This window comes from Artemia franciscana, chromosome 14 (assembly GCF_032884065.1).
Source record: "Artemia franciscana chromosome 14, ASM3288406v1, whole genome shotgun sequence".
Taxonomy (NCBI): Eukaryota; Metazoa; Arthropoda; class Branchiopoda; order Anostraca; family Artemiidae; genus Artemia; species Artemia franciscana.
Genome location: NC_088876.1, coordinates 16,400,638 through 16,413,677, shown reverse-complemented (window position 1 = coordinate 16,413,677; position 13,040 = coordinate 16,400,638). Strand labels below are relative to the sequence as shown.

General features: G+C 34.0%; 1 protein-coding gene across 1 annotated transcript; it reads left to right on the top strand.

Annotated features, from left to right (window-relative positions):
• Positions 1-461: 461 nt before the first annotated feature.
• LOC136035393 (nitric oxide synthase 1-like) lies at positions 462-12,885 on the top strand. Its single transcript, XM_065717171.1, has 8 exons — positions 462-690; positions 2,187-2,356; positions 3,423-3,633; positions 4,504-4,585; positions 6,740-6,855; positions 7,743-7,891; positions 8,649-8,846; positions 12,628-12,885. Exons 1-8 carry the CDS (start codon positions 477-479, stop codon positions 12,733-12,735), a joined length of 1,248 nt encoding a protein of 415 aa, XP_065573243.1. The 5' UTR covers positions 462-476; the 3' UTR covers positions 12,736-12,885.
• The last annotated feature ends 155 nt before the right edge of the window (positions 12,886-13,040 follow it).

The window sequence follows — 13,040 nt, the reverse complement described above, 5'->3', positions numbered from 1 at the left end:
CCCCCAAATTTTGTCCTACTTAAATCCCAACAAATATGCATATAAAAAAATGTTTGATCCGTTTTTTTTTGTAAACCCCCCTCCCGAACAAAACCTGGACGTGCCCCTATATAATAAGCCAAAATAAGCCTAAGAATCAATCAAGCCAAAAAAGATCATCAAATTTCTAGCCAGCCACTTGCTCATCAACACCATCTCGGCTAGAGTATATTTATTGTACCGTGTTTTCTAAAGGGTGAAGGGAAGGCGGATGAGGGTGAAATCCAGGGTTCAAAGGCTTTGAACCATGATGATTTTGGATTTGACAATCCTGTTCAAAAGACTTTTCTTTCATTCTCAGTTACTGAGGAGTTTTGTACACTCTTTACTTGGTTGCAGCTGCTGCTGCAACCACTGAAGTAATATAACCATGTTGCAAAAGCACATGTGGATTTCCTTGTGTTTGATTCAATACATGCATATACATATCTTGTATTATGTATTCTAGTCCATGCACGGTTCAAATCAGATTATCTTGGCAAGATTTGTGCTTGAATAACCCTGTCTCGTTCGAGCCTGGTGATCATCTTGGGATACTTTCAGAAAATGCAGATGAAATGGTATCGAAGGTAATTCAGAAGCTAAATCCTATCCCAAGTCTTGAACAGACTCACCGTTTGATGATACAGAAGGAACTGTTGACTATTGCTGGTAATATTTCCTAATTAATGCTTGTACTTCGGCTTTATTCCATTATGTTATTTTATTAATTGTAATGTTGTTACCACAAAGCCTAGGTAAGTGGGGCAAGGGCTGTCTAGTGTTGTAAATAGTCGGGCTGGCTTCTTAAGGATAAATTTTATTTTTGTTTTATTATTTTTATTTTTTTTTTACAAAAACAGAACTTGTTATTGTCTGCTTTGGGTAACTTATTTTTACGTTATTTTTTTATATGGTGTCTTGTCTGGTGCTTGCTGGCACGGCTAATGTTTTTTTTTTCAATTTGGGAGGGGAGTGTATAAATCTTCAGCATTCAAAATATTTACATTTTCGTTGCATTTGTTGTAAATAGCATTATTTTCCACATAATAATTCTGTTTTTGTGTTTTTTCTCGAATTAATGCTCTCTTATCTAAGGCAAAATCCTTGTATTTTATGTAGACATGGAACAACCAAGAAAATTTGAATTTGCTGTCGTGACAAGACGAATCTAGAAATAGAAATGAGGCAAACCTGGGATTTTGTGATATTGAGGAAAAAGAAATAAAAATCAAGATTGTTTTTTTTTTTTTTGTATACTAAGAACATGCCTGGCCGTTTCCAATAAACAAAGCTATGAGAAGATTAATTGCACGAGCAGGCAGTCCATGAACTACTGATGGACATAAAAAAAAGAAAAAAGAAAACGATCAGCAAAACGAGAAAGGAGCAACTGAGAGAAAATGTAGAGCGAATATGTGTATTCAGTTATTATAGTAAAATGGCATGGAGACTGTGGCTTATAAATAAACACCTTTACTTTGTTGTGGCTTATACATCAATTAAAAAAAGAAAAAAAATGTTTTTTTTGTAATATCAGCGTTTGTGGTGTACCTAATTTGTGCTTCAGTATTAGATTGTTATTATTTTAATTTTTACTGAAAATACTAAAAAAGATCGTTTTTTAATGAAATCCACCAGGGGATTGGATTCGAGTCTTCTCCAATTGATGGCCATGCTTTACACATCAAACTATTATGAATGTGGTTATGTATGACTTGAAACATAACCTCTAGTTGTTTTATTAACCTTAATTTATGAATGAAGACCCAATAGATGTGTTTACTCTCAAGAGCTTAAGGAAGCCAATTATTTTAATCTCTAAAAAAAGAAAAGATACGCATTTGGGCTTTACAGTCCCGATAGAGCTGATCTTCATGTCTTGGCCCTTGAGCCAAGGAGACAAGTGGGGTGTTGGGGGGGTGGACAACTATCCTCGATTTTGCATACCTTTCCTGTATGTATTCCTCATTTTTCTCCATGAACCCCTCTAGAGCTGGGTCGATTCTGTATGAGATTACAGAGTCAACTAGTAGTAATTCAATCGGGTTGTTAAGTCAGTGCCTTTGTACAGCCTTTTGTTTTATCTATAGTGATATTACATGTTTGTTCTTGGATTCTTGACTTTACTTTATACTTCATTTTTTTTTTTTTTTTTTTTATTTCAGGCCCAAGGAAAGAATGGGTTTGTTATGAAAATCTACCTCCTGCTACAGTCTTTGACTGGTTCAAAAAGTTTTTGGATATTACAACTCCCCCGACCCAATCGCTTCTGTATGATCTTGCTACCTACGCTACAGATCCAAAAGAAAAAGAAGGCTTGGACATGCTCTCACAGGTGCTTTTTTACTCTCAAATTGTATAGCTATTAAGTTTTGATTATTCAAATGATGAGGTAGTCTCACTTCAAACTTTCGTGTCTTATTTTTTTTCCACCGGGTTTTTTCTTCTTACATTTTTGCATTCTCAGTTTTTTATTTTATTTGAAGTGGGAAAAAAAGGAATATTTGTTCAATCTAGGTTTCTTTTCAGGAAATTTTAGTAACCTGTACTTTAAGAGAGTCTAAGCTTTAGAGATATGCCGTGGCACTGTATCCTCGATTTTTTGCAATTTTAATTCTGACCGATATATCTGTGCTGATTAGACTTTTTATTTAATTTATGAAGAAGAATAGTGTCTTTGAATGCTTGATCCCTATATGGGTTTCCTTACTTGCTTTGTAATATATTTTTAGTCTCTATTATTATAATAGTAGTCTGTATAGAGACTACTATTTAAAAACTTTTGAAGCCCTACTACTACATTATTAATTCTATAACTTGCACCTTTAAGCCATTCTTTGTGCACCTTTAGGCTATCTAGGGAAAAATATCTTTTCATGAATGATATTACAATAACTTAAGCCAACTTTGTGATGCAAAATAAAATATGACTCGAATTCTGTTTCAAATATAACACCTCGCTGGCTGTCGTGGATGAACTCTTGTCAGAGCGTAGCATTAAAAGAAATAAGGCAACAATTTTTGAATTAATTCCAATCTTACAATTGATAGTGAAAATTAGAACACGGAATGCCCTCGAGCAAGGGAGCTGAGGAGGCAAAAAAAAATGTTTGATTTTCGTTCACTTGTAAAATTGAAGGACTAGAATCAAAAGCTAAGAGTTGAAAGTGATAAGAGTTGGTGATGTAGCTGTATTTCTTATTTAACGTATCGGAAACTTTTAGAAATAACTTACCTGGGTATATCATGCAAATTGAATCAAGACGCTAAGCTGTACGGCCGCCATATATACTTTACTTTTTTCTAATTGCTTTCGGTGCACAGCTAAAAAAAAGTAATGCTATTTCTTAGGATTTGAAATATGTTGCCAAATTAACAGTTTTGCGTACAATTTATTTCAGGATGTGGGGAGGTATGAGCAGTGGAAGCATTCCAAATGGCCAACCGTACTGAGCTTCCTTGAAGAATTTTCATCACTGAGTATCCCCGCTGAAGCTCTCATCATTAAACTCCCCTTAATGAAGCCACGCTTTTATTCTATATCTTCCTGTTTGCTGAGTTCGCCAACCTGTGTGGATCTAACAGTTGGGGCTGTCAAATTTATTACTGAGGGTGAGCAATTTCATCATTGAAATAGAGTGAAATTCAGTGTTCAATAAGGTGAAACGCGTAAAAAAAATAAGAAGAAAAATACGTACCGGATTATGGACTCAATTATTTAAGTTACTAAAGATAAAACCTATTGATCGGATAAGATTTCTAACCATTAAAACCTATTTATTTATTTTTTTTTGCCTATACTAAACCCGCTATCTTGTAAATAATCAATTCGTACATTCCTTTTTGGAAGAAACAGGCTTGGGTCACTTAGGTGGCGTTCTCTATAAATGCTCTAAAATATTTATGATTAGAGCTATAATTGTAAATTTATTGTAAAATGATCAAGCACGCATACCCAACTTTATATATATATAAGAAAAATTCTAGACAAAAAACTAAACCGTCTGCTAAATTATCTTTTTGATAGCCCTCTCAAATAGCCCTTTTTTCATTCAAAAGGTAGCTCTGGCCTTTGGGCCTCGAAAATTCCGCTCGGGCTTTCGGCCTTCTTGAATGAGTTAGAGTCAATTTGATGTAAACTCTATGAATTTTTTCTTTCTACTTTGTTGAATACAAAAAATGACCAGTCCGTGTTGCTTGTAGTGTTAGTTAGATGATTAATGGTCACTTCATTTGAAATGGACAACATTAATAATTTATGATTACGCACAGTTTCAATTGATAAGATGTAATAATAAAGTTTTATAGACAAGCTTAAACAATGACCTTAATTTCAAGATATTCATTTAGAATTCTTTTTTTTCTATGGTTGGACCTCATCCCTGAAATGAATTGCCTCCTTCTTGAAATGACATTTTTGTTGCGTCTTAACGCCTGGGCCAAGAAATGTTTCTCTTTTTTTATTACAATTTTTTTTTCCAGATGGTTCATCTCGAAATGGTCTCTGTTCAATGTACCTGAATCAAGCTACTATTGGAACAACCGTAAACGCCTTCTTCAGGAGGTTTGTGTCTATAATATTTATTGTGTTCTACTATAAAGTTTCATGTCATTGGTATTTTGAGAAATCCAACTTTTATCTTTACATTTTATGCTGTCAATTGATCAAGCAAAACCGTATCTATTAAGTCAAACCTGTAGACAAGGGAAGGGAGGTTGTCTTCCATGGAAATTGTCCAAGGACTATTCTTACTACAATCATGGTAATTCTAAGAAGTGAACATCAATGAATGCAAAAATGTGAATTCATTGGTTTAGTGATGAGCTTTGTCTCAATTTTGGAGCACAATTTTTGGCATATACTTCCCTGAACGTATATTGCAGTTTCTTAATGTCAAACATTTGCAAATAGACTGTTTCGGTTCCTTGATTAAACTCTAAAACAAGTCTTGAGCCAATATTATTGGTAATCAGTAAAACTTTGAGCTAAAGTTATTCTATTATGGAATAATATAAACTTTGGCTTTTAATGGGTTCAAGTTCGATTTTATTGCTTTTACTGGAGGATTTGAACAGCTTTTTGATGTACTTTGTGTTTTTTCTTCTTGTACTTTTAAGTGAGACTGAATAGTATACAGAAGATACCATGACTTAAGTGCTACGTGGACCTTCGATATGCCATCTCCATCATCGGTCTCGTCTTTCTGGTCGGACTTTTGCTCAGTTTTTGATACTCATTTCTCGCTATTGGTTTGCTCCCTCTGTCTCTTCCTTTTTCCCCTGTGAGTCTTTTATATATATATATATATATATATATATGTGTATTATATATTCTTACGCTAGATTCCGCTTACTCCGTAACGCTTATTATACGTAATAGAATATATATTCTTACGCTAGATTCTTACTCCATGACCAGTAAGATTAAAAATTATTTACCACTTTACTCTCTTGCTATAAAGACGAATGTTGAAAAAAGACGAATATCTGCGTTTACACGGAAAACTTCTACGTATTTTCAAATTTGTTTATTCTGAGGGTATATTTTCTATTACGGATCGTTTATTCGGAGGGTGTATATCGGATCGTATATTCTATTATGCTAGATTACGCTTATTATATATATATATATATATATATATATATATATATATATATATATATATATATATATATATATAATATATATATATATATATATATATATATATATATATATATATATATATATATATATATATATATATATATATATATATATACATATATATATAATGTATTACTCAATATCTAGGGTGCAAAAATCTAGCCGCCTAAATCCGTTGGGATCATGGGATCAATACTAGCTGAAAAGCAATCCTTTTTGTAAAATTCAGGAAGTTCATTATAACAGTGATTGATTTCTTGTGGGTTGATGCAAAATTTTGCAGACCCAGAATCTCTGAATGAGCAATCGATAAATTTTGAAATTTCTATAAAGCCTTTCACGCTTGATAGTAGCTTGAATCTTTTATCTCTATCCTGCATTTTCTATTTTCTTTATATTTTTTTTTTGCATTTTTTATTTTGCATTTTTTATTTCTTTATAGTGTGCATATGATAATTGCGATGACCTTAAACGATGAAAATAATGGCTACATACTTTTTGCGTTACCCACCTAATGTTCGATTTGTTTAAGTGTGAAAGGTTACACGTAACGTAACTTCGCCAGTTAGCATGGCCTATTACATACGCAATGTGAAAGTTACTTTACGGAGAAAATTTCTTCCGTAACAAATGTTATGTAAAGTAGGCTCAAACTCAACTTAGACTTTCAGTTTATTAAAGTTTATGTTGCATTAGGTAAAAGTCAATATAGCAGCAACAAAATTGAATTTCTTGATGAACAAGTGATTAACTGTGAAGGCAATATTTTATAAACTTTACCCTGAAAGCCTTTCATGCTTTATGCTAGCTTCAATCTCTATCTCTATTACACATTCAAATTTTTGAACAGTTAATCTGTGATGATTTAGACAATGATTGGAGTGATTTTATAAAACTTGTATAAAATTGAAAGGTTGTACTTATTGTGACACTTGACAGAGAAAATTACGTACTTAGTGTTGAAGCAACTTAAAATATCGAATAGAAACGATTCTTACTGTTAACTGACTAGAGCTAGCCAAAGTTTTTTATATAAAAAAAACACAATAAATATTTTTTCTTGTTTTTTAGTGAGCCTCGATTTCATTTGCCAGAAAATCCAACTGTACCAATTATAATGGTAGGACCGGGTACAGGCATCGCACCATTCAGGTCTTTCTGGATGCATCGGGCAGAACTGATGAAAGGTAATTTTATGTAATCTAACAGCTATGATCGAATATTGAGAGCCTTGATAAAATCAGAAGAACTTCAGGAATGGTTTCAGAAAGAGGCTGTGAAATGTCGAAATCCAAAAAAAAATCAACCAAAAATATGTTTGTTTTTTTTTCATCTTATTTTTGGAAATCATTTTACTTTATTTATTATTATATTGTTTTTCTTAATACTTTTTGACCTTTCCCATTGTCTTTATGAATTACTTGTGAAAAAATCTGGTGTCCGTTGTTGGCTAATATTGTTTTGTTTTTGTTTTTCGATTTACTTGCCTTGAAGAAGTTGTCAGCCTTTGGCTCGGTGTCAATTTATGAATTATATACTAACGTTATTTCTTACTTTTTTCAAGAATAGTCTAATTAAATAGTTTTAGTTAATAACCATAGGCTATTCCCCAGCTATATCAAGCTGTGAAGTTAGAGAAACTGTACAATATCTCCTATTAGATTGGTCCAGACTTAGCAGACAGGGTGTTGTCTGTTATTATCATTATTAATTTTTTTTTCATCCAATCCAAGCTGTTTGGGCTTAATTTTAATATTCAATGTTTGGGTCAAAGCCTCACACCTCAAATTGGCCCAAAGTCCCCTTTCTAGATAAATTAAGAAACGGGACCACAAATATGTGTCTTATTGTGAAAATTTTTAATCTTAAAAATCTTTATGATACTCATTTTTTTTTTTATTTCACCATTTTGAGTACTTTTCGACCTTTTCAACTATCTTTGTAGATTACTTGGGATAAAAGCTGGTATTCATTGTTGACTAATATTGTTACTTTTGATCTGATTCATTTCGCTCTGTGTCAATTTGTAATAATGCTAACACATCAATATTGACAAATCCAAATATAATTTTAGTTGGACAACATCTGGGCGCAGCTATTTTCTATGGAGGGTATAGAACCCAAGAACTAGATCTTTACAGAGAGGAGAAGTGGAAATATCATAATATGGGCGCTATTGAGCTTGCTGCAACTGCCTACTCCCGAGAAGTTGTAATTGAGAGAGTAAGTGCTGTCTTGATTTTTTTTTTTACTTTTTCTCTTTTTGTGCATAGAGTTCATTCCTTTTCTCAAATTGTGAAAAAGCCTTAATCTGGCCTTGGCAGAGGTACGTTCACAAAATTTTTTTTTGACTTTGAAGATGGGTAAAAAAAGTGAAGTTAATGGAAAACGTTGGGTAATAGATTCCATAGTAAACATAAAAGTGTTTCGGGGGAAAGGGCGTTCTCGAAGGCTTCTTCCTTGGGTTTTGCCTGTTTAGAACTATACTTAATATTACTTTCTTTGGTGTCTTGCTTTTCTGGGGGCGCCAAGTATATCAAATTCCGTGATTGGGTGGGATTGTTTAGCAAAGTTTGAATGCATAACTTTCAAGCCTAACCCTTTACCCTACAAGCATGCGTGATTATGCGGAGAGCCAAATCAAATGGAATGATTAGATATATTTCAACGTAAATTTTTTTTTTTTAATAAAGTATGTGCAATAAATTTCATTTTCGTAAATTGAAAAAATTTATCGGAAAAAAATTAAGGGTCAGCTCGGGAAATAGCCAAAAATAATAGTTGTTTTGTAGCAGTCAGACTTAGAAAAAAAGGTAATAATCAGTTTGAGTTTCGTTTGTGAAGGCACTTGCATGTCTAATGGGAAGAAGTTATCGTTACTAGTTTCGACTCTTCTTTTGTTTATTTGCTGTTTTTCACTTAACGTCAAATTGACTGTAGATGGAACCATGTTTGGATTTATTTATATTTTTTTATCCAGGAATTTGTACAACATAAGATGATGATTGATGCCAACGCCCGTCGTATTTATGAATTGTTGGATAGTCATGGCGGTCATATTTATGTATGTGGAGATTTTTACATGGCGAATGATGTCAAATCGGTTATAGTTTCAATATTTCAAGAATATGGAAATATCAACGCGGATGAAGCTGCATCGGCTGTAGAAAACCTCATTGTAAGTTTCAGTATCAGGTACAATTTAAATATTCTCTTTCATACAGCAAAAGTCTTTCATAAAGCATAAAATCACGTTTCATACTGCCTTTTGTGCATGAGTGAGCATGAGATGTTACGTTGACTTTTATTGCCACTTTCTTGTAATTCCCCATGTATCAGTAATAGAGGCTTGCGATCAAAAACTGCTTAATAATTTTTAATATTTGTTATAGAATCTTATTTGTTGAAAATAGTATTCAAATACCCCTATCAGGTCAGTTTATTTGCAAATCATATTTTAAGCTTAATTTTGCGTGAGGATAGGCCGAGGGGTATAAAAGACCGGAGCTCTTTTCATGTTGTGTGATGGTCTAGAGTCATACACTCTGTCATAAATTCCTACCTCCATCCTTGGAAGGGAAAGCTTGCCTGTCTGTCCTCATATTGGTGCTGAAGTAGACTTTTCATGAGCTTGCTTGACTAGAATGGGGACTGCAAACATGGCTTCAGGGTGAAATTGAAGAGTTGCATCCCCTCAAAAAAATAATAGCCTAGTAAACGACACAGCTGTGCACTGAATTTAATAGTTTCCCTGTTAGTACAGGACCTAAGCTTTGACGGAATATGGCTGATGTTTTAGTGAGAGGGTACCATATTACTACTTTTACTTCTTTGTGAGTGGTGAGACGGTACTCTAGATCCTAAGATCTAGGATAAGGTCCTAGATCCAAAGACTAGAATTTTCAGGATTCAAGACCAACTATTTATCAAGATGGCATCCAGAATTTTTCCACTTTCAATGTAGGTTTACGCCACCCCTTGAGAAAATAATAGTCTAGTATATTACTATTAATATACTAATAATAGTCTAGTATATTATCTAGTACTATTAGTCTAATAGTCTAGTAAATTACACAAGATTGGACTGTATTTGAATAATGGAGTATTTTTCTTGGGTTAAGGTTGTTTTGGTAGATTTTTTTAGGCTGAATAACTTCTTCCTAGTTTTGTTATTTATTTGGATTGTCCCTCCATTGCAGTGTAATATCTGTGGACATGAATATATAACGAGTTGGAGCTAATATGATCGGGATAGTTTGAGTGAAATTTCGACTCTTGTTGATAGGAACGCAGTACCAAGTGCTAAAAAAACATACAATGATATACAACCACTGGATTTTTCACGAGAAATAGTCAAAAAATTTCACTATTAAAAATTACATAACAATAATAACATAGTAACTATTAATTTTTCAGTAGCCCTTTTTACTAATTTTATACTTAAATGAGCTGTTAGACCTTGTCCCTGTTGGAACAGATGCGCAAACAAACAAAAATCCTGAAGTTATTTTTACCCCGTCATTTTGTTCATCAAGATTGATATGATAATGTCTCTTATTTTGTTATTTTCTAAGTCGCTTTGGTCAAATCACTTTGGCCTCTGAGCATTTCAAGGGACAAAAATATTTAAATCTGAAACTTTAAAAATTAAAGGATCATCACATCTAGTTCAAACACGTGTATTCATTGATTGACTCGTTTATTGGGCAAAGTAAACTTTGCAGTTTTCCAAGGGCCAAGGTTGGCTGTTTTTTAATTAAACACCTCCTGTTTCAATGTATGTATAGGTGTTATTCCAAAAGCAAAGAACTCGGTTCCTTGAAATCTTTACTAAAATATGTTTTCATTCTAGTATTAAATTTTTTGGTATGGACAAAGACATATTTCTAAATGAATTTAAAATAAAATGCATTCAAAGATTATAAACTACTGTCCTATAGGAACAATCGTACTAGAAACTTACTTGGTGATTTTAGTATAAAAGTAATGTATCTTTGATATATAATAAAATTCTCTTAAATAACCTGTCTTTTTGGCCTGGTTGTTATTTGAAATACAAGTTGTATTGTAATGATAATAATTCATATCTATCCCATGTCATATGCGAAAATGACTGTTGCAAAGTATAACAAAATAAGAAGAGAATACACTGCAATTCATTTTTACATGAAAACTTAAAATTTCACAAGAGCAGAGTAAACATGGGAAAAAAAAACAATCGAGATATCTTGAGTCAAAACTAAAACACAGGGTTATATGTGTAGGTACGCGTGTGTGGATGAACTGGTTACAAGTTCCTCTTTTTGTTTCTCTTATTCATTTACGTGTGCAATTTTCTGCCCGTCCGACATCAAATGATTAACCTTTTTTCTGTAGCTACACTTGCTTTTTATGGCACTTGGTATTTACCAAGTGACGTATAGCGATTGCAATTTCTGTCCGTCGATCTATCTGCATGTCTGTCTGTCTGTCTGGTGGGCGTCTGTCGGTCCCGGTTTTGCTAGTTTGTGCCCTTCCAGATAATCTAGGGCGATAAAGTTGGCAGGCTTATCAGGGACCAGACCAGATTAAATTAGAAATGGTCGGTCCACCGAGTCGACCACCAGCAAACGAGATAGTTGAGAAGAATGATAGTGTGGCTTGCTGGTCTAGTGGTATGAATCTCGCTTAGGGTGCGAGAGGTCTCGGGCTCGAATCCCGGACCACCCCAATTTTTACATGAAGAAGATTCGAAACTAGATACGTGATCAATATAGCGATCGCTGAGAGCTGGTAGGCGTATCTGGGACCGGACCAATTAAATTAGAAATAGTCGCTTCCCTGATTCGACCATCTGGGGGGGGGGAGTGGAAGGACGGTTGATTCGGAAATATTAGAAAAAATGAGGTATTTTTAACTTATGAACGGGTGACCGCATCTTGATGAAATTTAATATGCAGTAGGATCTCTTGTCTCAGAGCTGGGTGGGGGGATTTCCAATGCTTTGGCGATTTCGGTGCTTCTGGAGGAGCTAGGACGATGAAAATTAATTGGCGTATTAGGGACCTGCAGAAATTGCCTTGATAATAGTTGTTTCCCCGATTCGACCATCTGGGGGAGGCTGTTGGGAGGGATAAATTGTGAAAATTGAGGTATGTTTATCTCATTAATGGGTGATCAGATCTTAATGAAACTTGATATATAGAAAGATGTTATGTCTCAGATGTTCTATTTTCAATTCGAATCGGATCCAGGGACATTTGAGGGGTGAATGGGGGAAACAGAAATCTTGGCAAACGCTTAGAGTGGAGAGATCGGGATAAAACTTGATGGAAAGAATAAGCACAAGTTCTAGATACGTGATTGACATAACCGGACCAGATCCGACCTCTTCGGGGGAGTTGGGGAGATTTCTAGTGCTTTGGCGAGTTCGAGAATAAGCATAAGTTCTAGATGCGTGATTGACATAACCGGACCGGATCCGATCTCTCGTCACAAGTGCCATATGAGCTCTTGGCTTTCGTTACCTCTTCGTTATATTATCTGCAGTATTACTTAGGTATGCGCTATTGAATGATTTTTTTTTTTACGAAAAAACTTTTTGTTTCACTCCTAACGCTTATTCTACTCCTAGTTATCTGGGATCTGAGATACTTTTAAATTTGTAATTCTCTCTGTTTTTATTTTTGCTTGAGAGTGAAACCATTTATGTCAAGAACAGTTTTTTTGTGTATCTCTATTTGTGCATGTATAAAGGTGGCTATATTCCTCAATGGTATTTCAAGGGTAGAAGTATATCACAAGCTGTCGTATCGAACTTGGGAATAGTCATATTTCAAGATCAGTCGATATGTCTTAAAGCCACTTGTCAGTAGGTGCAACTATTGTGCTATCAGAGAAAAGGAAGGGAAATAATATTTATTTTGATGATGTTTCAGTATAGAGTTGCTGTGTTTCTAATTAATTGTGTATTGTTTTAGAATAGCGGCCGTTACCATGAGGATATTTTTGGTATTACTGTTGGTGCACGGAAAACTCACTTGGAATATAAAAGAAAAGCTCGTTTAATGAAGGATAATGCAGTCTGATTCAACTGTTAGTTAAATGTGTTCAAACATTTGTTTGATTTAAATTAGTTTGACTGTTGAAAGTGATGTTGTTCACAAACATTTGGAATTTATTGGTTTTAACTGCATTATAAATCTTTGACCTTAATAAACATATAAGACTTCTCATAAGTGTTCCGACTTTTCGTGTATTTTTCTTACGCGTTGGTGATTCAACAGATTAAATCTGATTTTGCTTTGCCAAAAAGGCTATAGATGTTAGATGGGATTTAGATGAGTGCCTTCCGTTATTTAAGAATAACTATTGTCTGGTCATAGCCTGTTTT

Coding starts and splice junctions, on each gene's coding strand:
- LOC136035393 (XM_065717171.1), top strand. CDS start 477: ATGTATTCTAGTCCATGCACGGTTCAAATCAGATTATCTTGGCAAGAT. Junction 2,357..3,422: donor GCTTGGACATGCTCTCACAG/GTGCTTTTTTAC, acceptor AATTTATTTCAG/GATGTGGGGAGGTATGAGCA. Junction 4,586..6,739: donor GTAAACGCCTTCTTCAGGAG/GTTTGTGTCTAT, acceptor CTTGTTTTTTAG/TGAGCCTCGATTTCATTTGC.